The following is a 25,614-nucleotide window of genomic DNA, read 5'->3' as shown; positions in this document are numbered from 1 at the left end:
CTTCCTCATGGAGCAATGGGTTGCAGTGCTGCTGCTGCCAGGGAAGGTGAATGCATAGGTGCTGGAGTGTTATTGGCTGCCCTGGCTGCTTGTTGGATCTTCAGGAAGCTCAATGTGTTTGACATGCAGCTGTGCAGTTGGATGAAAGAACTGAAGCTTTTGACAATTATGGGTTTTGCTTTTTCTTATTTTCCAAATCTAATTACCAATATCTAATTTTTTTTTGTTGTTGTTGTGACTTGATAGGTTCCTTTTTAAACTTGGTACAGTTAATAAACATAAAGTGATGTAAAGCTCACTGCTTATGCAGAGTACTCCAGTACAGAAGGCTTTTTCCCAGTGGTTTTACTCTAAACAGTAGAGCCCTGTGGGGCTGATTTGTCTGATTTATATTGTCTGTGTACAGCAACATCTAGACTGGAATTTTTGATTTTTTCTTTTGTGCCTGCTTTTTGGTGGCATCTCTATTTTTTACTGCATTAAAAAACCTTAAAGTGAAAAGTATGTAATGTGTTAATTAGGGACTTTGGGAGGGAAACTCCTAATGTTTTGCAAGGCAATTCTGTTGGAAGGGGAGTAAGGGACTTCAAGAACTTCAATTAAACATGTACATCTTCTGGAAGACCCGAAGTAATTGAGAGCAGAGAACAGAGTGTTGGTTAATGGGATCTCTGGGTCAGACTCTGAGCCTTAGAAGTCTGGTGCTGCACAGCTTGTCTCTAGAGACAGGGCAGGAAAAGCTGGGGCCTGTTTTGCTCTCTGACAAGAAATCTCCCAGAGGAATTGCAAGGAATAGTATCTTTGCACAGCTACTTTTTTTTCCCCCCAAAAAAATATATTTTTAATCTATTATGTTAGTGGCTCAGCTGCTGTTCCTTTGTTTCAGCTTTGAAAGCCAAACACTACACATGTATATAATTTCTAAAATGATGGATTCCTCCTATGCTGTGTCACTGTGTGTTATTGTATCCCCAGAACCACCAGGGTGTTGGTTTGCCCTGCTCTGCTGGCCCTGTAGGAATGTTTTGGGGATGCTCCCATGCTCCAGGGAGGCTGGGTGGGTGCTGTGGCAGCACCTGGTGTGGGTGATCCACCCTGTGCAGAGACTGCAAATGTGGGGTGACCTGCAAGAGCCATTTCTGTGCCAACAGCTGGCTAGTTTATTTATGGACACTCACACATCCATGAGAGTTTCTTGTCGTCTGAGCACTCAAGGTTTTTCAAAACAGACATTCTACACTTGGTGAGAAGGGTCATTTTTGAGAAATTACCTGTCTTCTGTATCTGTGAATGTTGAGGCTTATTACATCTTGCTTCTGAAATGCTCTAAAAATTCTGACTTTATCTACAGCCTTAATTGCTGCCCATTAAGACCTCTCTGATCCAGACTGAATAGCAATGGAGATGGGTGGAAGGGCTGATTTGCTGAAAGGGCTTCAGGCATTGTGGAAGGCATCAGGTCACTGCAGTACATTAAGAATAACCAAGTCTAAAGATAGGGGTTACTTAAAATTAGAGATTGAATAAATTTCTGGGAATGTTAGAAGATGTTAACACAAATAATGGATTTTTCTGCACTGGGGTTAGAATGAGAATAAAAAGGGAAGGCACTTCAAAAAGCACTGCACTCTGCCTTCTGCAGGAATAGTGGCTGTAGATAGTAAATGTGAGCTAACTGCAGTCTGAAGGCGCATGGAGGAGGCTTGCTGTACTTACAGTGCTGTGGGATCACAACAAGTGCAAACATCACTTTATTACCATGCGTGACCAAGCATCAAGTGGAGCAATTCTGAGGCACTCTGTGTGCCTGACATGTGGCTGCTGGCATCGTGTCACAGACAGGCTCTGTTTGTCCCCTGCCACACACTGGCTGTGCTCAACCGCTGGTGTAGAGTTAAAAAAAAGTTGCTAAAAATCCAACCAAAGGTGTGTGTGTGATTTCTGATAGAAAAGGAATGGAAGAAAAAAAAAAGAAAGGTTTTAAGAATCATGTGCAAGGACTTGGACCAGCCTTCAGCCTGGAAATGTTTTTTTAATTCCACATTTCTTTTAGAACCTGATAAACCATACTTTCCCCCACAAAACAGTTACTGGAATTAGAAGGTTTTATCCCTCATCCCATGAGGTTGCAAGTATAAAAACATTACCTTAGGGATGTGTCTGATCCTCTCTGAGCTAAAGCACACAAGCACATAATCCCCAATACCTTGGAGATTAATGCTTAAGTGAGGCGTAAGTGGTGCCAGAAGAGGGCTTTCTGTGGGGCTGTGCTAAGTGTCACCAAATACAGTTTCAGGATCTCAGACAGAAGCATTGGAGCTGCTAATTGCACTGGGGGTGTTTTCTAAGTGGCAGATGAGACTTGAGCCACTCAGACTGATTGCTCTGTCATGCAGCCAGACACAGCATAGGGCTGTTATCCTAAAGGGATGCCAGTAACACCTCTGTGACTGATAGATGGGGGAACACTCCTCTGACCCTGGCATTTTCAAAAAGATGACTTTTTTCTGTTTATTGGTGCAAAAATCAATTCAAGTTGTGGGTTTTTTTTATGATAGTTGAATGGATGCAAGTTCTTTCCATCTTGTTTTTGTCATCTCTGTGCAGTTTGCCTCATTTCTGCATTTAAAGCAGATGAAGAGACTGGAACTTCTAATGGCTTTTGCAGTGAGTCACAAGTGCATGTCTAGACTCCTTAGACAATTTTTATGTTTTTTCACTAACATGTAGGATGAGAGCTTCTCTTTAGTAAACTAGTTACACAACCAGCTCAAGCATAATAGTTTTCCTATTCCGAGAGTTTTACAAGCTTATGTCAAAACTATGTCTTAACTTGGTGTATCTGTGTTGAGACCTTCATGATCCCTTCTCAGTCCTCATCCTTAGGAAGTTCTTTTATCTTGTATTTACATAGCCAACATACATATTTTTAATTTTTGGGGAAGATGGAGTGAGACTAGATTGGCTCCTTAACTCATCCCCTGAATCAAAACTCCTGTCTCTTTGTCTATCTGTTTAGCTCCTTATTTCCCAAAGTGACAGGAGGACCTACAAAATGTGAGTCACTCGCTTGTTGCTCCTGCTAACAGTCTGAGACTTCTTAGTGGTGTCTTAGAACCAAATGGCAGCAGCAGCAGCAAACCTTTTCTAGACACATTCAACAAGTGGCCAAAGTCATGGCCTAAGCAATGTGTGCTCTCGTGTTGCTTCCCAGCTCTGGAGGGCTGGGTGTCACCTTTTGGAAGAGAGAAAACAAGAGAGAAACATGTTAGGTGGGGTACATCTAATGAAATCATCTAGCTATCAAACCCTGGTTTGGATCAAATTTCATGCTAAATAAAATGAATAAATAAAGTGCTAAAGTGTCGCTGTTTGCAATGTATCTACTGGTAACACTTGAAAAGACAAGCTTGTGGTTGTTACTTAGAATGTTGCAGTGAAAATCTGACGGTGACAGGTGCAGCTCTTTTCTCTGCCCACTCAGAGCCTTGTGTTCCCCTGGATCTGCTGGTGCAGCTGTGGTTACTGAGCCCAGTCCCACGCAGGAGCTGAATCTTCCAGCTGTGGCACCTCAGTGTGGGGTGATCCCGTGAGATCCTGCCACTGGGAGCACAGGGCTGGAGGCACGTGCAAGAACTCAGTGCTGAGGGCTGTTGTCAGCAGCACCTGGCAGCAAATTTCAGGGACTAGAATGAGGCAAATTTTAAATGAACTAGTTCAGTAATTACAGCTTTTCACCTCAAAATGCATTTCCAGAGAAAGCAATGGTGGCTTTGTCTACTGACGTAGAAATTTCACCCTTAGCACGTCAATACCTTTTATGAAATACACCTGATTACCCTGGAGGAAAGGCTGCTCCCATCTCTTGAAAGTCTTTGTCCAGGTGACTGCTACCTTAGTTAGTCTGAATAGATTTCTGCTCTGCAGGAAATGTAGCTGTGCTATCACTATAGTCTTCATTCTAGTACAAAAGTTGAACTTCATTTCTTGATGCTTCTTATAACAAACTCTTTGGTTTAAGGACTGGGAACTGAAGCAGTTATAATATTTTCAGTGTTTGTTATATTTTTCTATTTCACTAAAATGATGAAATTCTCTCATTTCCAGGGTTGCACACAGAAGTATATTGTGAAGAACTACTTCTACTACTACTTGTTCAAGTTTTCAGCTGCTTTGGGTGAAGAGATTTTTTATATCACTTTCCTTCCATTTACCTACTGGAATATAGATCACTCTGTGTCTAGAAGAATGATAATTGTTTGGTCTGTAAGTATTTCTATGATTAATTTAAGCTTTAATTCTGTATCTCTAGCAAATGAATATTTAAGAACAAGAACAACCCTTCAAACAAACAAAATCCCTTCAAACTAAAGAAGCACCAACACAATTCATGTGTAACTCGTGTTTAGGCAGAAAAGGCACTGCAATACTGAGAGAGGAGGCGAGAGGCATCATCTGACTCAGGGTTTCTTCATCTCTGCCACATCTTGGGCTGACTTTTTTTTTCAGCACAATCACTGACTGAGCTGCTTTTGATACAGTTTGCACAGAACAGTTGGGAAAACACTTCCTTCCCAGTGCATCATAGTATTTCAGGGATTGCTTTTCATCATTTTAGGAAATCTTTTTCTTATTCTTCTATGTAATTTCATATGGTTCTGGCTTGGTTGAAATCACTATAAACCTGATAGTAAGGGGATATTCCAGGCTGCAGTGGAATAAGCTGGGTGTTTCTGCAGCCACTTGAGGGGGGAGAGATCAGATTGTCGGTGAAGGCTAAATGCATTGATTTTTATTAATAGAGAGCATTCACAAATTAACTGACTTCAGCATTGCTTCAGCATGGATTTGGGGTATCCAGATTAATACATTTCCACTGTAGGACTGAAAAAAAACAGGAGATAACTGGGTTCTTCAGGTCAGGACTGGCTGTTCTGTCGCTGCCATTGCTCATCTTGGTATTGATCAGATATTGCTGCCCAAAAAAACCATTTTAGAACAGAGAAGGGAGGTAGGCAGCACCTCTGCTAGGTGGCAGAGCCTGGAGGCACTATCAATCTACACTGATTTAAGAAACCGAATCTTGGTAAAAAACTTAAATATGATATTCAAGTTTATCTCTTTACAGTGAAGCTTCTCTGTGATGTAGTTGATTCTGGCTAATAATATTTTATCTTTTGACCAAATAATATGATAAGAAACAATAAAACCAACTTGAATTGGGTTGTACACTTCAAATACACCTGGTATTGGACATCAGTTGCTCTGTGCCAGTAACCTTAGTCAATACATTTTATAATGAGAACACGAGAAATAACTTGCAGATGAAATTTAGAAGTAGGTGGACACAGTATAACTAGAGCTGGGTTTTGGCCAGGAGTACACCTACAGCTTCTGGAAATGTGCCACAGAAGATGAAAATTGGTACTCACTGCCTTCTTGGTATGCATATAGCTCAAAAACTAAGCCTTTGGAGTTCTTTACATGCATTTCTGTAGATCTGCCTTGTCTTTTCCTTGCAAGGAGTTCATCTGAATATTGGCCAGATCTGGTCTGACTTAATTAGATTATTCAAGCATCTAATATTATGATAATTAATATTATTTTTCACTTACTGAGTTGTGGAGCTGCACTTTATACTGAAAAGGGGAAACTGTTTTAAATACATGGGCTTGCAACAATCTGTATTTTAAAAACGTTAATTATATGTAACTGTGAAATGGCTAAAAATGTCAGTGCAGGCCATGTGGTAATGTTGTGGCATGCTCAGCTGGGAGCAGGGACTGGCACTCACAGTGCTGGTCTGTCTAACAGTCAGAAAACCATAGAAAGGCTTGGCTTGGAAGGGACCTTAAAAACCACCTGCTCCCATCCCCCCTGCTCTGGACAGCACCTTCCACCAGACCAGGTTGCTCCAAGCCCTGTCCAGCCTGGCCTCAGATGCCTTGGTCCTGGGTGTGACATTTGTCTCAGCTGCAAGGGAAACACCAAGGTGTCAGTGGGACAAAGCTGTGCTTTTAACTAAATTGGAGGTTTTTTGGTGATGGACTTCTGAAGAAATGCTTCTGAATGCACGATGATGATGATGTGTGGCTAAGAGCTGTGTTAGATGACAGTAAAAATCCAGGCAGCCTGATAGTCTCTGACAACAGCTGTGAGTGGAGGGCTGGGAAGAGCATGAAGGGATAATTGCAGGACCCAGGCATGTCCTGCAGAAGGCTCTTATCCATCTGGGGAGAGGAGCTGGTATCAAAGGGAGAGCCTTAAGGCCAAGGTGGGAGTAGTGCCCCTTTAAAGGGGGTGCTCAGGATGAGGAGAGATTGTTAGTGAAGCTCTTCAGCAGGGAGAGAGAGTGGACCAGCAATGACTTTTTCAAGAGCCTGGGACAAAGCACACGGATGTTGGGAACATGGCTGGCAGGGGTGATGGTTACACCACTGGCCAGGAGAAGTGGCTCTGGAGAATGAGGGTGCTGAGGGTGGTACTTCTGGTGTTGTTTCCCACTTAAACCTGTGATTTTCTGCTGCAAGTGGGAAATGACAACGTTGGTGTCTCAGGATGAATCACAGGAGTTTCTTCCCTTAAAAATTAAAGCAGCATTAACGCTGTTTACAAAGACTTCCTGCCATCTTATCTGTAATAGTTTATGTGGAGCCAGTCACCCCCATTTGAGAAAGATAATTTCAAATTGGAGCAGGGCCAGGGATGATTAAAGAACAGACTGTTTTCTGAGCAGAGACTGAAAGCTTAGATAAATCCCTAGCAAAATGAAGTTGGAGAGAGAATGGGGCTAGCTGTAAAAACCATGGGAAGGAAGGAGCTTCTTAAAATAAAACTACAATCACAAGAAGAAATATGCATAAGGCTGTCATAAATAATTTCAGTTGAAGCCAAAGGTTGTGAAATAGCTCTAGAAGGGTGAAGGGCAGAAAGAAAAATTATAAAGAGTTTATTTCAACAGCAGCAGAAGAGTGGACTTGGAACCCTGGAATATCTTCTCCAGCTCTAGGTTCCCAGAGCCAGCCACTTGTGCTTTTCCCTTCAGGTGGAAGGCTGTGGGAAATGCTGACTGTTTTTGTATCCAGATGCTTTGGCAGCATACAGCAGCATGTTGTGCTTCCACAGGGCCTTGCCTCTGAGGATTTAGAGTATATATGCAGGCTTTAGCTTTACCTTTGTGAACAGATGGAGGAAATAACTGTATGAAACCTCTGAGCAAGGTGCTGAGTCAGTAACAAAGGTCCCCTGGTGTCTTTGCTTCTCTTCTCCAGCAATTTGAAGTAAACACTCTTGAAACTGCACAGGCAAGGCTTTGATGCCTGTGACTCTTGCAATTTCAGCCAGGAAGTGCAGAGATGAAAACCAGCTTCACACAGTCCCCATATGTACTTTAAATTTACTGCACATCTCAGCTCAGGAGGTGAAAGCTCGCTTTGTTTGTTTGGTTTTTTTTTTTTTTTTAATTTTTGCACTGCTTCAGGTTTGAAATCTTTATTTTGGTGTGGAATCTCAAAGGCAGAGACCTGGAAAAAATACTTTCTGTTTCAGTTTGCTATTCAGCATGCCTGAAAATCTCTTTTTCTGAGGTTTTTTTTTCCACAGGCTTCTTTATGGCCTATAAAACTTTAATTTATGCAATGTAAATAAGAGCTGGCCAGCATGGACTTTGTTGGGGCAGGTGTGGAAACTTTTGGCATGTGCCAGTGACAAGCTGCTGACTCAGGAGTAGGTGGCACCTCTGAAGGGAGGCAGAGTTTGGGTGTCTGGTGATGCCAGGCTGTGTGTGCCCCTCGGGGCTCCCAGAACAGCACTGGCTGGGGACATCTGCCCCAAGTCTGAGAAGGTTCTGGGTCTGAATCCATAGCAGTTTAGCTTTCCATCTTGCTTTTCAGAGGAACAGTTTCCTACAGGCTGGCAGCACTTAGTTACTCAGCAATGATGAGCTCTGAATGCCCTCGCGGGGTAACCAGGAGTTTCCTAATCAGCTGGAGTTCACCTGCAATTGTGATGCCACTGATACTGCTGTGCAGTGATTGAAAACACACTTGGAAGCAAACTTTGGGTTCAACAATTGTGTGTTTGTTAGTTTTAGTGCATTTGCAACACTTCACTGAAACAAGCCTGGATCTGCTGACAAACAGTCACTTGAAAGCCAAGCTCCAAATATTGCACTGCACAAGAACATGTAAAACTGTATTCAGGCACATAACTAACTACATGCCAGGATACAAAAATAAATGGTGTGTGCAAGTTGATAAAGTGTTGATTGAAAGGGTATTTTGCAAGAGCTGGCAGCTGTACTCCACCCTTGAAGAAAAAGTGCCAATAAGGCTTTCATAACTGAGACAAGCTCTGAATCATTTAAGGTGAAGTTTCAACTGGAAACCTTTTGTATTTCAATAGAACTTCTAGGTGTAACAGTTTACAGTTTTAGATGTCAGATGACAAACCAGATCAACGTGACAGTACTTCTCCCTGCTACCAGGAGCCTGGACTCAAATTTCCTTCTCTAAGCCCACTATAAGACAGTCAACTACCTTATAGATTTTGTCTAAAGGCTTCTTTTAAAGACAGAGTGAATGTGTTAGGGTGTTGGCTGGTTGTGCCTCTGGAGGCTTGAGGTTCTACTAATCTTGTTCTGGTTTTGTGTTTCTGAAGCTTGAATTGAGACAAAGTCCTCCTTCCTTAAATATATATAACTTTTTTAGGAAGCTGCCCAAGCTGTGTCTTCCCTGTCCCCCAGCCCCCTGCTGCCCTGTGCTGTGTTGTGAATGCTTTGCTGCTTGTGGTGGGCTGGAGACCTGCCTGTTGGATTTGATGTTCCCATGGTGGCTAAGACAGCCCTAGGGTTTGAGCATCCCACCAGCTGAATGTAGCCTTGAATGTCCCATGGACCCTGGCCAAGCCCTTGGGAAATGTGAAAAGTTCCTGTGCAGCCAGCACAAGGTGGGTGTATTTTCTGGGAAACGATACCCACGCTGGAAATGGCAGGTGCTGGAGCTCTAGGAGAGCCAGCTACCCTCTCCCACAAGGCGTGTGTGCCTCGAGGAGGATCCCAGCCCTGCTGCTGGGGTCGGCACATGGGGAGCAGCCCGGTGCTTCAGGAGGGGAGGGGGTGCAGGACACAATCTGAGGGTGGCCTAGGGGCCCAGGCTGGCAGTGTCTGGGGCTCCCCTGCTCTGCAGGGCTTCCTCCACCTGGGCTGCTGCCAGGGCAAGGGGCCAACAGTGCTGCTCAGTGACTTTCATGGTGTGCTTTGCCGGAGCCAAGCCTTAGTTCTTGGCATTGACTGGGGGGTAGGAGGAGTACCTCCACAAGAACAAGCTCTTCCTTGCCCTGTTCCTCTTTCACTCTGAACCAGGTGATGCTCGAGGGACAAAGTCACAGCTAGGATCTGCTGCAGTGTTTATTTGGTCACTTCACTTGGGGGATGCTGAGAATAGAACAGTGCAGGCTGGGTGCTTGGCTTAATTTCTGTATGGTAAATCAAAGTCATGCCTGCCTCAGCAACCCCATAGAGTCTTTACTTCTGCTTGACTAATCTGCACATGTTTATTAATAGGGCATCCTTCTTTTTTTTCTTCAATATGCTTGGTCACTCCTATCAGTGCACAGTGCTTGTGAAAGAAACCCAAAGTAACATCATTTTCAAACTGTAAATTTCCTTTCTGGGAAGATGTCATACTACTGCAGGCCAGGGTTTCTAGAGCCAGGTTATAGAGTTTCTATTTTGGAGCTAAACCAGCAGATTCAGAGTCAGGCTGCCACACTGTGAGTCTCAGGGAAGAAATTGCCAATGCTATTTGACAGCGTGTCTTCTCTAGAATTTTGTCTTGTCCTTTTAACAGATCAAAAATGAAGATAAGCACACCTGCAAAATCAGAAGCTGAAAACAAATATGATCTAGTCCCCCTTTGTTAGCTGAAATATTACAGAATAAAAAAAGAACTGCTCCTCCTGACCTTCATATGCCAGTGGGAGAGTCAGGTGTGTCCACCCTGTGCTGAGGTTGTAGAGGGCAGGGATGAAGGAGGATGTCCACACACAGCACACCTGCAGCACTGAGCATGTTTCCTCAATCCTGCCAGCCTCAGGGTCTGGGCAGCTGCCATAGGAACATTCCACAGGGGAAATTGCTCTGTGGCAGTGCTGCCACGCCTCTGCACAGGGAGCAGGCTTAGTTGTGTCTGTCTGCTCCATGTGCATCTGCACTGTGGTGGCAGATCTGCTTCCAGAGCTCTTGCTGCCTGTCATAGAAGTTATGCATGTGAGGGGAAACCATTGCAAATGCCAGACAACGCCTGCAGGTGAGAAAAACCTCCTCTTAGATGGTTGACTTACACACCAGAGGCATGGGAATGTCAGGGAAGCAGGTCGCTTCATGGCACTCAGATGCTTAGAAGGGGGGGAGCAGCCTCTCAGCCCAGAGGGATCTCCTGCAGATGTTGGAACAAATGAATAGCTATCCACACCTGTGTGGATGCTAATGCCTCAAATTTTGTTCTGTAGTTGTTCACTAAAGCAAAATCTTTTAAAATACAAAGATAGGTTTGTCTTATTTATCCTGATGCAAAGGCTCAGATGAAGAAGTATTTTTGGAGATAGACCATATATGTGACTCAGAACAAATTAAGAGGAAGCTCTCAGAAAAAGACTACAGGGCTGTCTTGCTGCTATAGCAACTGCCATTTGCCTTTGTGTAGTAAAATGTAATGCTGTTCACCCAAAGTGGCAATAAAGCCTTGCCTTTCCTTCACCTGGAGTCCTGGCTTACAGTAAAGTGTTGCTATTGCCCTGAGCACAGGCCAGCCCAGCTGTAGTGGTAGGCACCAGAGCTTGAGGAAGGTCTTGCTTTAAGTTGCTTACAGTTTTGGGTTTTTTTGGGGTTTTTTTGGGTTTTTTTTGGTTTTTTTTTGTTTGTTTGTTTGTTTGTTTTTTTTGGTTTTTTTTGGTTTTTTTTTTTGTTTGTTTGTTTGTTTTTGTTGTTTTTTTTTTGTTGTTTTTTTTGTTTGGTTTTTGTTGGGTTTTTTTTCCGTTCATTTGTTTTTTTATTGCTGCTTACATTTGTTGCAAGGATTTAACCCGGAAGAGTTCAGAGTCATTTTCATTGCATTGGGAAAACATGGATGTGCACGAGAGAAGGCGGGCACTACTAGTGCCACTCCTGCCCTGCTCGGTGGCACAGGGCTGTCCCAGGGAGGGCACCCGCTGCCCGGGGCAGGCAGCTCTGGCAGAAGCTCTGTTTGCTTTGCCATGCTGTGAGCAAAGAGCCTGTGGGGAGCCTGGGCAGAGCCGTGCTCCTGCAGCCCGCACAGAGCCCGGGCACAGCCGAGCTGCCCCAGCTCCTGCAGCCCGTGGGGTGCAGGTGACACAGCACCGCCTGTGCGGGGTGGCCTTTAGCAATGCGCACCCGCCGTCATTCTCTCGGGCAGCCTGCAAGTTCAGCTGCTGGGGAGTGTTTTAGCCCACCCACAAGTGCTGCTTCTGCCACATAATTCAGGATAATGTGTGTAAAGTCATGTGCACGGTACCCAAATAAGCTAAAGGCAAAGGTACGGTGCTTCCGAGATCAGTGCTTAGTCTGGGCACATTCTGGAGTCCCCTGCATGTTTTATGAAGGTCATCTCACATCTCCTTAACGTCTATACAATTTATTTCCAAAAAGTAGAAGGGTCAGAATTTAATCCGGGATGCCAGGAAGGGGAGGGTGTTGTGAGGATGCCTGATATTTTCACTTACCCATCCCACCTCCAGCATTCAGTCTGTTTTTCACCATCACAGGAGTCCTAGCATAGCCTTCATTTTTGAGATGACTCATTTCCTTTTCTGCAATGCTCTTATGTTCTAGTGCTAATAATACTTCCACAAGTGGAAGTCATTATTACAGAGGACTGCTGATAAACTGGCTCATCCTACCTTGCCTCTCAGATGGTATCACAAATGGCAGCCTCAATGAAGCCTCAATGTTTTTTGTTCTGCCCGAGAGAGCGATTTTTCTTTCAACCTTGGAATTTAATTAACTTCCAAACATGTGCCTGCATCCATTTGGAAACTGAAGGCATTAACTAAATAAAATCACACAGTAGGTTTTTAAAAGACATTTGTTCCTTGAGCCTTTGTTTACTGTGAACAGTCTGGGGCAGGGTATTCACTGCCTGCCCTGTGCTGTGTGTGTCCACAGGAGCGGCCAGGTGTGTCCCACCTGCTGCTGATAATAAAGCAGTAATGTGATTCATATGGTGAGGGATAAAGGATGCAAAGTCACTTTTCCAGGCCCTGGTGCTGGCTGTAAGTCTGTAACTCTCTGGCATGTGCTTTGCTGTAGAGGGAAGGATGAAGGAATGACTGGCTTTTTCCTGGTCCTGACTTGTGAATCCTGAATCCTGCCATCTTTATTTTAATGTGAAACCAATTTTTAAATGGCTGATGGGAGAGATGCAATGTGCCTGGTGACAAATGTGGCAGTGGGTGATCGTGTTGCTGTTCCAGCATATGGCCAACACCAGTAGAAAGGGAAGGATGTTATTTTAAGCCCCCTCCTTTGCTGGTGGAAGCATGAGAAGCAGAAGAACAAGCTGTCTCACACAGCAACTGAGCTTTCATGGTAGACATCGGTTAACCTGATTTTTGTACTAAAAAAAAAAAAAAAGATTGCTTGGCTTTGTTTTAAAGAGCCTCCTCTGCCTGTGTGTGGCTCCATTATGTAAAGGGAAGAGGGCTACAACAGAAAGCAAATACATCCTACAGGGACAGCCTGGTTAACTTTTCTCAGATGTCCTCACTGTGGATGCTGAGAGCCTGCTGCATTTGGGAAGAGGCTGCTAAGGAGCCAAGGATGCCCTGGGCACGGCTGGATGGGCAGCACCTCTCAGGGATACTGGATAGCATTGCCCCTTGCCTCTGCTTCCCTTGCTGACCTGAGAATGTGACATTTCCTCTAAAAGTACTGTGCTGCTGAGCTAATTAACGCAGCCCTCGCTTAAACCGCTGGTGTCCCAAGCAGGGAATGAGAGCCTTTTACTGGGGAGTTAGGCAGGAGAACTGGTAGCTCATGTTGCCTGTCCAGTTTTCCCTCTGCCGCCTCTGCGAGGATGCCGAGGCTGTCATTTAATAACCACTGGGGTGGTGTGGCCCAGCAGGGCTCCTGCACCAGTGGCTGCTGTGGGTGGAGTGGGAGCTGGTGCTGGACACGGCTGTGATTTGAAGATGGGGTGGAAAATTTTCTCTTATGGCTGCTTTCTTTGCGGGAGAGGGGTTGTAAGGGATAGGGAGGAAACTTAAATTTCTCTGGCATAGGGTAGGAGCCAGCTGTCTGTCTCACACTGTCCTGTATTGCTGAATCTCATCAGCCAACCCTCCTTTTGGTCCCACTTCTGCTCAGGTTACCACAGAGTGCAGCAGAACCGCCACTTCCTTCGCTGGCTGAGCTAATGGAAACCCCTTTAATAATTCAGGAGATAAATTCTCCACTTGGAGGGGTGGATTCTGCAGGAAAAAGCACAGAAATACAGGTGGTTCTTGGGTGGGCTGCATGGGGATTGCCTGTGCTGACTGACAGCCCTGTGGCCTTTCCTGTCCCCAGATAGTGATGTACATAGGCCAGGTCTCCAAGGACATCCTGAAGTGGCCTCGGCCCCTGTCACCACCAGTTGTGAAGCTGGAGATGAGGACGAATGCAGAGTATGGGATGCCGTCCACCCACGCCATGGCAGCCACAGCCATCTCCTTCTCCTTTTTCATTGCAACCATGAACCAGTACAAGGTAGGGGTACAAAAACAAAACAGAAGAAGAAAAAGAAAATACATTAAGAAAAGCCTGTGTCTGCTTCCAGCAAGCCACATAAAGCTTGCAAATCCAAAGGTGTTGCTACTTCCAGAGGAGTTCTTTATTTATTTTCACAGATGTGTATTCTTCCCTGTGCTTACCTGTAGCTGATCAATAATAGACACAAAAAGAAATTTAGTGGAAATGTCCTTTCTTATGCATGGACTCCTCTCAGAGCTGCTGGCAGGCTGCACTGCCCTGCTGTAGTTTGGTGGGGTCACTGTGTTTTTGCACGTGGGGTGGCCATGCAGGGAAGGTGCCTGGTTGCCAGCATCTTGTGTTCAGCCCATGCCCACCAAGTCAGTGCTGCACATTGGGACATGCTGGCTCCCAGGGAAACCAAAGGAGCTCTGTGTCACGTGGTTTCTGTATGAAAGGAAAAGCGTTCCTGGAAATCCCCTGGCTCCAACCTGTGTTAGGCTAACAGCACACAACATGATTGGGAAGCCTGCTTGTCAGAGCAGTTACAGCAACTTCACTGTAGGAGCTGTAGACTGCTTGGGGAAGTCTCATAATTTTTCCTCATCATCTTCCTGAAAGGTTTATTTCCTGGAAGCTCATTTCTCCATGATTATTATTTTCATTCTGTTTAATGAATCCAAGCCTGTGTTTCCTGTACTCCAGCAATAATAACTTCCTGGCTGTATTGTATTTAAGAATGTTTCTCAGCCCTCTCAAGGGATAAACCCATGTAATCAAGAGGGCTCCTGCTCCCTGTGTGGTAACTGGTCAGAGCAGCTTGACAGTGGCATGGGGACAAGGAGCCAAAAGAGGGAATATTTGTCAGTCCTGGAAGCCAGATCCATCCCATGTGTCAGGGCTGCCAAGATGACGTGGTCAGCATCACCTTCTCCTCAATCCACAAGTGACCAGAGGGACATGCAGTTCTTCACAGGCTGTCTTGTGCTTCTTGGAAACCGCCATGAAACGATAAAGCTGCTGTCAAATAATTAAATGGTTTAATTGCCTCTATTAAGATAGAAAAATCTCCCAGTACATTATGCTGCTATCTTCTCAAGATGCCCTAATCATCAATTAATGATCTGGACTGGCTCGAAGGCTGCCTGCTGAGGGAGGAGTCAAGTGGCTGCAAATGCTCCAAAGGCTTAGAGAAATGAGGAAAAATAGTATTTTATGAACTGGGAGTGACATCTGCAGCTGGGTCTGAGCTCTCTATTCAGGAGGCTGGAGTATGGCAGGGGAAAGGGTCAGAAGAGAGCTGCTATGCCTAGAATTTCCACAGAGGCATTTTTGTGCTGACCTGTGGCCACCCATGTCAGCCGTCAGCCTCTGGCAGAAGATGGAAACTTTGTGTCAAATTGGATTAATTAACTGCATTTATTTATATTTTGAGTTGGTTTATTTTTTACAGAAAAATCTCCCTTATGGACTGAAAAGAGTCCAGCAGCCCACTCAGTTTCAGGGTTTGAATGAGTGGATTAAGGGCTAATATGTTAAGCTTATTCTTTACCAAATGTGATTTTTTTTTTAATTTTTAAATGTTTTATGTTTAATGATTTATTTAAATGGTTCTTTCCATGTTTTTAGGCTACTCAGAGAGGGTATTAGGCAAAAATAGCTTCATAAGAAGATGATTAAACCTTTAAGTGTCACGGGGAAGAGCAGTTCTCACTGCTCTAATAGCTGGATTGTGGTTTCAGCCCAGACATTGATTCTCCCCACTCAGCCCACTGCTCGAGGACTATCGATCACACTTCTGGTCAGACTCTGCAGCTGTCACAATCCCCTTGGCTGAGCTGAGACTGCAGTGCTACCTCAGGCATGGCTTGTACAGTATGCCATGCCTTTTTCCTTAAGCTCTTTAACACTAACATGGGTTTTGCAGATAGATATTGTAGAGAACAATTCTGCAAATACCATCTATTACCCAGATGTCTCCACAGTGAGACCAGATGTTGCAGAAGCAGGCACCACAGGTAATGAAATGACCTTCCAGCAGGGTTCTGTGTTGATTGAGGGGGACCTTGTCTCAGGTCACATTCATCTCTTGGGGAAAGCACAGCTCAGAAGCCTCTTCCCAGCACAAGATCCTTATGTCAGCCCAGCTGCTTGGTTTAATGGTGTATTTAATTTTTTTTTTTTCCCTTTTCACAGTATCCATTCGAGCTCGGCCTCATAGCAGCGTTCGTGTTTTCGACGTTGGTGTGTCTGAGCAGGCTCTACACAGGGATGCACACAGTCCTGGTAAGGATGTGCCTCCAGCTCTGCTTTCCGACAGCTCTTCGAGGTGGCAGCACAGGAGCAGACGAGTTGTGCCGCTGAGTTTCGGGCTGGGCGCTCAGAGGAGCCGCGAGGAAGCCCCCGGGCTGTTGCAATGGGGTCCGCAGGGGGATTTACAGCGCGGGGAGGCTGCGGCGCGCCTGGGCCGAGCCGCTGAGCTCAGCGTGGCTTCTCCATCGGAGCTCTCCGTTTCGAAATTGTAATTGCCAGGAATGCGCTTGGGCAACCGACGCTGCTCCTTAGCTCAGCCCTTTGTGCAATAGTATCACTGTTTTCAGCGAGAAATAGCCGGGGCTGGTTCAGCCTGGGAGTGCCGGGAGGAATTGCGGCTCGGTGAGTCACGAGGGTAAAGCGTGGCCACCGAGCTGCCCTGCGGGGCCCGGCCGACAGCAGGGCTCTTGTCAGCTTGTCAGCGGGGCACAAGGCACTCAAAAATGACAGGTTTCTTGTTTTCATCTGGAAGGAAATGCTTCTTAAGGGATTGAGATGCACAAATAGTTCGTCTGAAAATAATTGTAAAATAGCTGTGAGTTTATATGACAGACTTGCTGGGCACAGTTGCTTAGAGACATCAGCGCTGCTTTAGGAACTAATTTCAGTGTGCCTGTGATAGCTGGTTCATTCCTGACAAGATGAAACTTTATTGATCTGTTATATACTTTGGACAGAGGGGCGGTCCAGCTTCCCAAATATGGATAAAAACTTTGGGCTATTTCCTCACAGGAGTTTGATATGCGCTGTTGGTTGCATATGCATAAATAATTGAATCTTTTTTACTAAGTAATGATTATGTTTGTAATGAGACTTGATGGCTGTAAGAAAGGGAGCCCTCATGAGATTAAGGTTAGCTATAAAATATAGCTTGACCTTCCCTTTCAGGCCCAGTGGATCAAAACAATATCTTACATCGAGGCTGCAGCCACCCTTTCTGGGCTACTGACCTTAAGTCAATCAGTAAAAATTCTTTGCATACTTCTCTTGCTAGCCCATCATAATGAAAGACCCCTCTAAATTTAGATGGATTTTAGGGTAAAGAAGAAAAAGTCCTTTGTGCTTTTGACATGATAGAAAAGGGCTGTAAAATAAAATTTTTAGAAAAAGCTTCTTTGCTGAAGAGTGAGCAATGGTGCCTTTCAAAAGGGCAAATGTGCTTGGCTGGGGTTTTTATCTGGTGTGTGCCAGGGTGGGGATGGAGCTGGGAAAGGCCCAGTGGTCACAGTTTCCACATGCAACCTCTGTCTCAGCAGCAGCCTGTCACCACTGACTGGCTCTGCTGTGCCACCTGCAGTGATGGCTCTTTGGGGAAGAAGTGCAGGTCAGAGCTGTGTCTGACCTTGGTGGGACAGCTCCTGCCCTGAGCTGACATCACTGGGCTGAGGCACAGCAGTGCCCAGCCCAGCCATCGCCTGAAAGAGCCTCTGGGTTTTTTAACTGAGGCCAGGAGAGAAAGGATGTAATAATGTATTACGTGGTCATAGCATTTTAGTAAAGCAAAGGAATGGGTAACAAATATCCATGGACTTGGTGTAACTGAATTTTTCCTGTTTGAGGAACCAGAGGAGGAGTGACAAGGGCAGTTGCATCGTGCTTTCCTGCAGCTCCTCATCAGTGCAAAATCTCATCTTCTGTAGTCTCAGCCCTACAAATCTGTTTGTATTTTAGCACTGCTGGCCTTGTTTTTGAATGAGGAGGGGTATCAGAAAGCACAGTGATGTCATTAGAAGAGTTATTACCATCAAAGACCTCCTGGAGAGGCAGTCAGCTGGTATGGGAGCTGTCTGCATCCTTCCAGCTGTACCAGAATGAATGCTATGCTCAGGGAAAAGGGAACAAACACCCATGGCAAGGGCTGTTACCAGGAGAGCATCACCCAGCCAGAGAATGGGGTGGCAGCAATGCACTCACTCTGCTGATGGGTAATTGAGTTACAACCACCCATCCCCATCACCTCAACATCAGAGTGTCCTGTGTGTGTGCAAAAACAGGGGAAATGCAGTCTTGTAGGTCTTAAATGATGGAGTCCGAGGACCTGGTAAAGAGGTAATCTGGAGTTACCTGGAAAAGGCAAAGTAAAAAAAAAAAAAAAAAAAAAAAAATTTGGACACACTTTCACACTTTGAAGCAGTGACTCTGTAAGTTTTTAGGGGTTATTTTTGAGAAACAAGAAGCAACTGGAGATGATATGAGTGATAATTGTTGTTGTATGCCCTTTTTCTCCAGAGAGTTGTATTCTAGAAAATATTACTTTGCTTTCCCTCTTAAAACACTGGCCCAATTTTTCATCCCTGCCTCAATGCAGTGAAAAATTTTCCTGTCTCATATCTGCTGAAGCCATTCCCTCCAGAGCCACAGCTGATGTGGGGAGAACCTCGCTGGCACTGCCACTGCCCTGAGTTACAAGCAATAATGTCCTGTGCTAAGCAGCATGGTCACTTTTTATAACCAAGAAATCCTGAAGGGTTTTTCCCCCTGAGATATACCCATTTAGTGTTGATGCATTTATTTCTGATTATGCTTCCCACAGGGGGGTGGGGATGTGTGTTCTGAAGCTCCCACCCTGCCCCTTTGCTGGGCTGTATTTCAGGTTTTTTCATACTACCATTAATCCTGAAATTCTCTTAGATATTTTAAAGCTGATGAACACCCAACATAGTCACAGTACTCCACACACTGTGCAGTACAGTCCTTAGGAGTGGAGTTTAGGAGAGTGAGTAGTGTCTCACACTAAATGAGTATAAGGGAGCTCAGGCAGTAAGTGACCGTGTACCAGACAGAACAGGAAAAGTGCTCTTTATGCTTGGATTGGCAATACCAGGGAAGCAGGGCAGATGTTTGGGGCTGTGTGGGAGCAGGGCTGAGCTGCATGGCCATAGAGGGGCTTCAGGGGAGGTAGATGGAACCTGGGGAGGACTTGTCTGTGCCGAGGGAGCTGGAGCATCCCAGCAGGATGGATGAACCTCCCAGCAACTGGAGGTTTTAAATTCTGCAGGTAGTACTGCACCTTGAGCAAAATCCCTGCCTGCCCTTATTTAAAAATTCCTTTATAATTGCGGGCTTGGCGAGAGGCTAATCTGTTTACACGGGCAGACAGGCAGGAATGTGCTTCCTGGGCGTGCTAACAGCAGCTCCACTCCCGGGAAAAACTCAGGTCCTGCTCCGGGGGGCACAGCAGGGAGAATCCGCAAAGCAGTTGTTCTCACAGAAATCAGAGCATCCCTCCTCTTCCCATCTTGTCCTTAGTTTAACAGGCAAGGGGAGGCATCATTAGTTCTGCATTGCTAAATGTAAGTGTTGCTCTGGATCTTGCCCACCTCTTCTGGGTGTTCAAAAAATCAAACCTGCCCGTGCACACCAGGACCGAAGGGACCACCACAGACAGCCACGGCATGTCCTGAGCTCTCCAGCAGCTTCTAGTGAGGAGTCTCAAAATGAGAAGCCTGGATATTGGTGGATGGGGGGAAAAACAGAATAAACCACTGGCCTCCTCTCTCTCTCTCTCTCTCTCTCTCTCTCTATATATATATATATATATACTTACAAATTGTATACATGTACTGTACTGATACATATATATTTATATATATACTTACAAATTGCATGTAGGTACTACTGTACTGATACATGCATTATAAACCACACAAAATTAACAAATATAACGATGAAATAAGCATTACTTCATAAAAATGCACATTTTATTTTACTTATGAGCAGTGCAAAAAGCATGTTCTCCCCCCAGCCCCATGGGTTGCTTTGTGCACCCAGTTTGGAGACCACTGGTACAATGCCACTGGTCAGGGGCAGAGCTGATTGCCTGGGTCCTGCTTGAAACTTCCAAGAGCCATGTTACTGTACTGGGGCTGAATGGGAGGATAACAAAATTCAGAAAACTTTAATCAGGTTTGTAAATAGGGACTGTTTGCAACTGGGTTGGGAACTGCTGGAGTCAGCTGGGTAAATCTGAGCAAAGTTTTTGTGAGGAAATGTTAATGTTTGGTTACATTTCCTTAACTGAACAGAAAAGCATGTGAACAGCTTTTGAGTTTTGCTCCTTGATCACCCACAGAGGGGTATTGAGGACTTTTTCTTCTAACATGAGGTGGACAAGCATGTGTGTGGGAAATTGATGTACAGAGTGGGGATGGGATTTCTGAGCATCAGTGCTGGGAGCAGCCCCCAGCTCTTTTGTGTTGAGGCAGTTGCTTAGTGTTGGGCCAAACCATGCTGTATGTGTAAGAGTCGACATCAAAACGTGATTTACTGTGAAGTAAAGGTATATAATATAATGGTATTTCACATACTAGATATCTGTGATCAAGTTTGTGTATTTCCATGGCTAGCCTCATGTTTTGGATGAGAGAATAAATGGAAATTTGTATTAGGGATATGCAAAATGGCTGTAGGAGTTGTTTAAAACTAAATGTGCTGTGAATCTAATGGAAGTTGTAAACGGCTGAAGTTCAGCCATACAGGAGTAATGCATTTACCAGAATATCATTAAATATTTCTGTTGTGAGAAAGTCCCCTCATTCCTGCCTAACTCGAAGTGAAGCTCACATAAATAATTTTCAGACTGTGACCAAGCATGGTAGTAATCAGCTGTCATGGCTCGTGAAAAAGATACAATCTTAGAAGAGGACATTTCTGTCTGTGGCTAACTTCAGCTTTTGCAGAGCTTTTTGTGGCTGTACTAACACTGCTGCCTCTACATGACACTAGAAGGGTGGCACAGGGAAACTTATTTTATTGCTTTTTACCTGGCTGCTCCCATACAGAGAGCTTTTGTTAGGGGCTACCTCCTGTCTCAGCTTTGTGGCTGACAACAATCAAGTTCTCAAAACACCTTATTTGCCTCTGTTAATAAATTAGGGTTTAACTATATGCTTGCTTCAGGCAGTGTACTGAAAGCCAGATTTCAGAGACTTGGGCAACAAATTTCTCCTTGCTGTATCCCTGCCTGGAGGTGCCTCCTTCCCACTGCTGGCAGAAACCATGGCACACACACCACGTCCCACAGCTCTGCACTTTCCATCCCTGGAGCTTGTGTTTGTGGGATGGGAGCCTGTCTCTGACAAAGGACAGCATCTCCCCCTTTATGTAAAACAAGCAAGGGATAAGGCACAGTGATGTGATGAAATTGCTTGTAGGCTACAGGAGGGAAAGGGTTTGTGTGAAGGCAGCTCACTGCAACGTCATCCCTGAGACGGAGTTGTGCATGTGCCTTTTCCGAGGTCGTAGGTGGAGAATGTCCTCGAATCATGAGAGCAGGTGAGGAGGATGTGTGTCCACAGACATATACATATGTATAAGCTAAATTGTGGATTGTCATGTTTTGTTTAGCACATGCTTCAGGTTTTCCCTGCACGTGGATAATGCCATCACTGGATTCAGGGTGTTCCTCCACTGTTGGGCCCCACCAATGCAGATACTGGTCTTTTATCATTGCCCAAATACCTGGTTTACCTTCCAGGTCTCACAAAGCCTCTTAAATGTGATTTCTTTACAGGATGTGATCGGAGGAGCACTGATTTCGGCTGTGCTGCTCGTGCTCTTGTATCCTGCGTGGGACACAATAGATCACTTGCTGTTAACCAGCCCCTTCTGCCCATTGTTTTCCATAGTTGTGCCTCTTGTCTTATGTTACAACTACCCCAAACTAGACTATTACAGCCCTACCAGGGGAGACACCACTACGATCTTAGGAGCAGCAGCTGGAGCAACTGTGGGATTTTGGTTAAACAACCAGTACGCTGCTTCAGCCTACACCGGCAAAAACGTTCAGGCTGGACCTCCTCTGATCACCAGTACAATGGTGTTTGTGCTAGCCAGGTTCTTCGTGGGGATCTTGGTTGTCCTGCTGACACGCTGGGTCATGAAGAGCGCGGTCCTTGGCATGCTGGGCTATCGGTACAAGTTCCCCGTCGGTGACCTGGAAGCCCGGAGACGCCTGGAAGTTGAGGTGCCCTACAAGTTTGTGACGTACTCCTCCGTTGGCTTCACGGCCACGGTGATCGTGCCGCTGCTGCACGAGCTGCTGGGACTGATGTGAGCACAGCTCCTCCTCACCGAGCCACCTGCGGCGCCACCGCTTCGGGGACGCGACAGTGCAGGCTGGTGACTTGACCAAAAAGTGTTTTGTGCCTTTCTGCACTGGCATGGTGGGTTTGGCTCTGGCTGGATGCCAGGGGCTCACCAAAGCTGCTCTATCACTCCTCTCTCTCCAGGGAGAGAAAATATAATGACAGGATCACGGCTCAAGACAAGGGCAGGGAGAGATCACTCAGCAGTTTTACTGTCACAGGCAAAACAGACTCGACTTGGGGAAATAGGTTTAATTTATTATCAAACTAATCAGAATAGAATAACAAGAAATAAAACCAAACATTACAACCACCTTCCACCTACCCCTCCCTTCTTTCTAGGCTCAACTTCCCTCCTGAAGTCTCTAGCTCCTCCTGCCCACCATCACAGGAGGATGGGAATGGAGGTTACAGTCAGTTCATCACAGGTTGCTGCTGCTGCTCCTTCCTCCTCAGGGGTCGAACCCCTCACACTCCTCCCCTGCTCCAGCATGGGGTCCTTCCCACAGAAGACAGCTCTCCAAAACGTCTCCAATATGAATTTTTCCATGGGGTGCACTTCTCCATCCAGCAAGGGTCCCCTGACGGATCAGAAGTCCTGCCAGGATCCTGTTTCAGTGGTGGTCTTCAAACCCTTCTCAGGGCATCACCCTGCTCCAATGTGGAGTCATCCACTGATTGCAGGTGGATCTCTGCTCCCCATGGACCTTCATGGGCTGCAAGGGCACAGCTGCCTCACCATGGGCTGCAGGGGAGTCTCTGCTCTGGCACCCAGAGCTCCTCTTCCTCTTCCTCTTCCTCTTCCTCTTCCTCTTCCTCTTCCTCTTCCTCTTCCTCTTCCTCTTCCTCTTCCTCTTCCTCTTCCTCTTCCTCTTCTTCTTCTTCTTCCTCTTCCTTCTGTGATCTTGGTGTCTGCAGAGTTGTTTCTCTCCCATATCTTCGCTCCTCTGTCTGCCTGCACCTGTGCAAGTTTTTCCTCCCTTCTTAACTCTGTTACCCCAGAGGTGCTGCTACTGTCACTGATGGGTTCAGCCTTGGATCTGTCTGGAAGCCAGCTGGCATCGGTTCTGTTGGACACAGGGGAAGCTTCTGGCACCTTCTGAGAGAAGTCACCCTTGTAGCCACCCCCCTGCCCCTTCACATGCCCTTGCCACAGAAACACAAAACAACTGGCCTAAAATATCTGACTTGGAGGAGTCATGGGAATTGCTGTGCACAGATAACTTTGGGTTAGAAATCACTGACCCCACTGTGACCCCACCGTGTCCCATAATTAGACACCCTTCACCCAGGCAACTAAATATGACAAGCACACAGCCAAAATCACTGCCAGAGCAGCAGCAATGGCTGTTTTGCTGTGGGGTTGGGGTTGTTGGGGAGCAGGACTGTGCCTCTGCCTGTCTGGCTGTGGGGCTGCTCCTGAAGCAGCAGAGCAAGCCAAGGCAGGGCTCAGGTTTGGGGCATCAGGGAAAAACTGGCTGGTGGGGTGGGGGGAGATGTGACCAGCCAAAATCAAAATTGGGCAGAGCTCATAGTGTCTTCTGATGGCACTGCCAGACCAGGCTAGTTCTGTGTGGATGGTTTTACTCATTATTACAATCTAAAATAGAAAAAACAACCCAAAACGTAAAAGAGAAGGAAAAGCTAACACAGAATGTTTAATGTGATTTGCAGCAAATTTCCTTGGATATTAATTAAAAAAAACCCACTAAAAGATCCTTTGCCTACAAATGACTGAGCAGAGTTATTATCACAGCACTGAGGCTTGAGTTCAAACTGTTTAACTCCGATTTAGTTCCCCTGGCTAGAGGAAAGGAAAAAATCCTTCCTGTCATGCAGGGGTGACAAGTAGAGTCCATAAACTGCGTTGTGGAAGGAGCTGAGTAGTGAGTCTGGTGACTACAGCGCGTGACAATTATAAGATGCCATCATCTTCTGCTGCTGCACAGCATCACAGTTGGTCTTCCGTGCATCCTGCAACACCGTGTACACTTGTAGAATAGCAGGGAGGCGTGTCCATAGGAAGGGCATCCCTGTAACTCAGGCTGCTTCTTTAAAACAGTATATCTCAGCTGTTGGACCAATGAGCTGTTGAGAAATACAGCAGTGAACGTGGTCTGCTTGGCTAGGAAAATGTACCGTGCTATTGCTGCAGAGCTTCAAGCATGGCCCCTGTGCCTTGCCTGGCAGAATGCACAGTGAGAGCCAGCTTTCTAACCATGTCCACTTGTCTTCCTGGCTGCGAGAAAAGTGAACCTGAAGAATGTAAAGGAGGTGCTTTGCCATCCATTGACTGCCTGGATAAACATAGTCAGTTCCAAAACTGTAGCTGGGGGTTCTGTCTGAGGAGGGCGAGGCATGCAGGTGAAAGAGCTGTGCCACTCTAAACCCAGGTTGCCAATCTCCAGAAGAAATGCAGGCAGAAATTTTAACCATTTTTAGATTTTCTCAGGCTGTGGATAAATTGTTTTATATCAGGTTGTGTGGACTTTACACGTGCATGCAAACAGCTCCAGTGAGCCTTTCAGCAGCCACTCACACCTGCCCCTGAGTGAGTGCTGGACGTGGGCCACCGCAGCCATGGGGTTCCATCCTCAGCCTCTCTCCCTCCCATACACACCACAGAAGCTCTACCATCAAGTTTAAAACACCTTTAAACCCCTTGTATTAAGAGTACTGCATGACACACAGGTGCAGTGCACAACTGGAGCCCTGTGGAGGGGCCACATCACAAAATTGGGAAAAAACTTGGCAGCAAGATGAGCGTTTAAGCTGGGGATTGGAATTACTCCCAAGAAAGGCATTGCTTGACAGGGACTTTCATGCAGCTTTATGTGTAAAATTTCTGTTCTGATTCACAGCTATTTTATGCTATGAAGATTTTGTAAATTATATAGAAATGCTGCACAGGTATTTTTATAGTATTCACCTGCATGTGATTCATGCAATAAATGCAAACTCTATTTGGTTCAAATTTTAAAATAAACCTATTTTGCAGAGTTTGTTGTCTGTTTGTTTTGCATCCTCTACTGGTACTTGTAAATGGCTGACGTAAAGGCAATGAGTCTCAGCTAAAAGAGCTTCCCAAGTGCAAGTACCCACTTCTCTTCCCAAGCTGTCCTGCTTGTCTCCTGCTCAGTCTAGCTCCATGCTTTGGCTCCTCCAGAAGGATCCTGCTTTTTAAAAAACATTTTAAAAGGAGATTACTAGTCTACTAATGACTATTTGTTACAACATTCACAAATGTAAATGAGTGAGTTGCATGCAATTAGTGCTGGGGGACTTTTGGGCACTGGAATCTCCTTCGCCTACAATATCTGCTTCTAATCAGCTAAACAGTTAACTGGAAGCCAATTTAACATGTGCAATGATAGCATGACAACCCATTAACTGCAGACTATTTTGCATTAGTTAAGGAGCCTAACAAGGTTTTGTGGTCAAAAAGTGTATTTGAAACTAGACAGGGCCTCA

General features: G+C 45.6%; 1 protein-coding gene across 1 annotated transcript in view; it reads left to right on the top strand.

Annotated features, from left to right (window-relative positions):
* The window catches only part of SGPP2 (sphingosine-1-phosphate phosphatase 2), a 32,488-nt gene extending 10,032 nt beyond the window's left edge, over positions 1–22,456 (top strand). Inside the window, exons 2-5 of the mRNA XM_053952330.1 lie at positions 4,108–4,266; positions 13,583–13,762; positions 15,941–16,030; positions 21,570–22,456. Coding sequence (XP_053808305.1) covers positions 4,108–4,266; positions 13,583–13,762; positions 15,941–16,030; positions 21,570–22,112 — 972 coding nt within the window. The 3' untranslated portion in view covers positions 22,113–22,456. The remainder of the gene's footprint in view (positions 1–4,107; positions 4,267–13,582; positions 13,763–15,940; positions 16,031–21,569) is intronic.
* Positions 22,457–25,614: the final 3,158 nt, after the last annotated feature.

Source organism: Vidua chalybeata, chromosome 10 (assembly GCF_026979565.1).
Source record: "Vidua chalybeata isolate OUT-0048 chromosome 10, bVidCha1 merged haplotype, whole genome shotgun sequence".
NCBI classification, from domain to species: Eukaryota; Metazoa; Chordata; class Aves; order Passeriformes; family Viduidae; genus Vidua; species Vidua chalybeata.
This window is presented reverse-complemented; position numbering and strand designations above follow the sequence as displayed.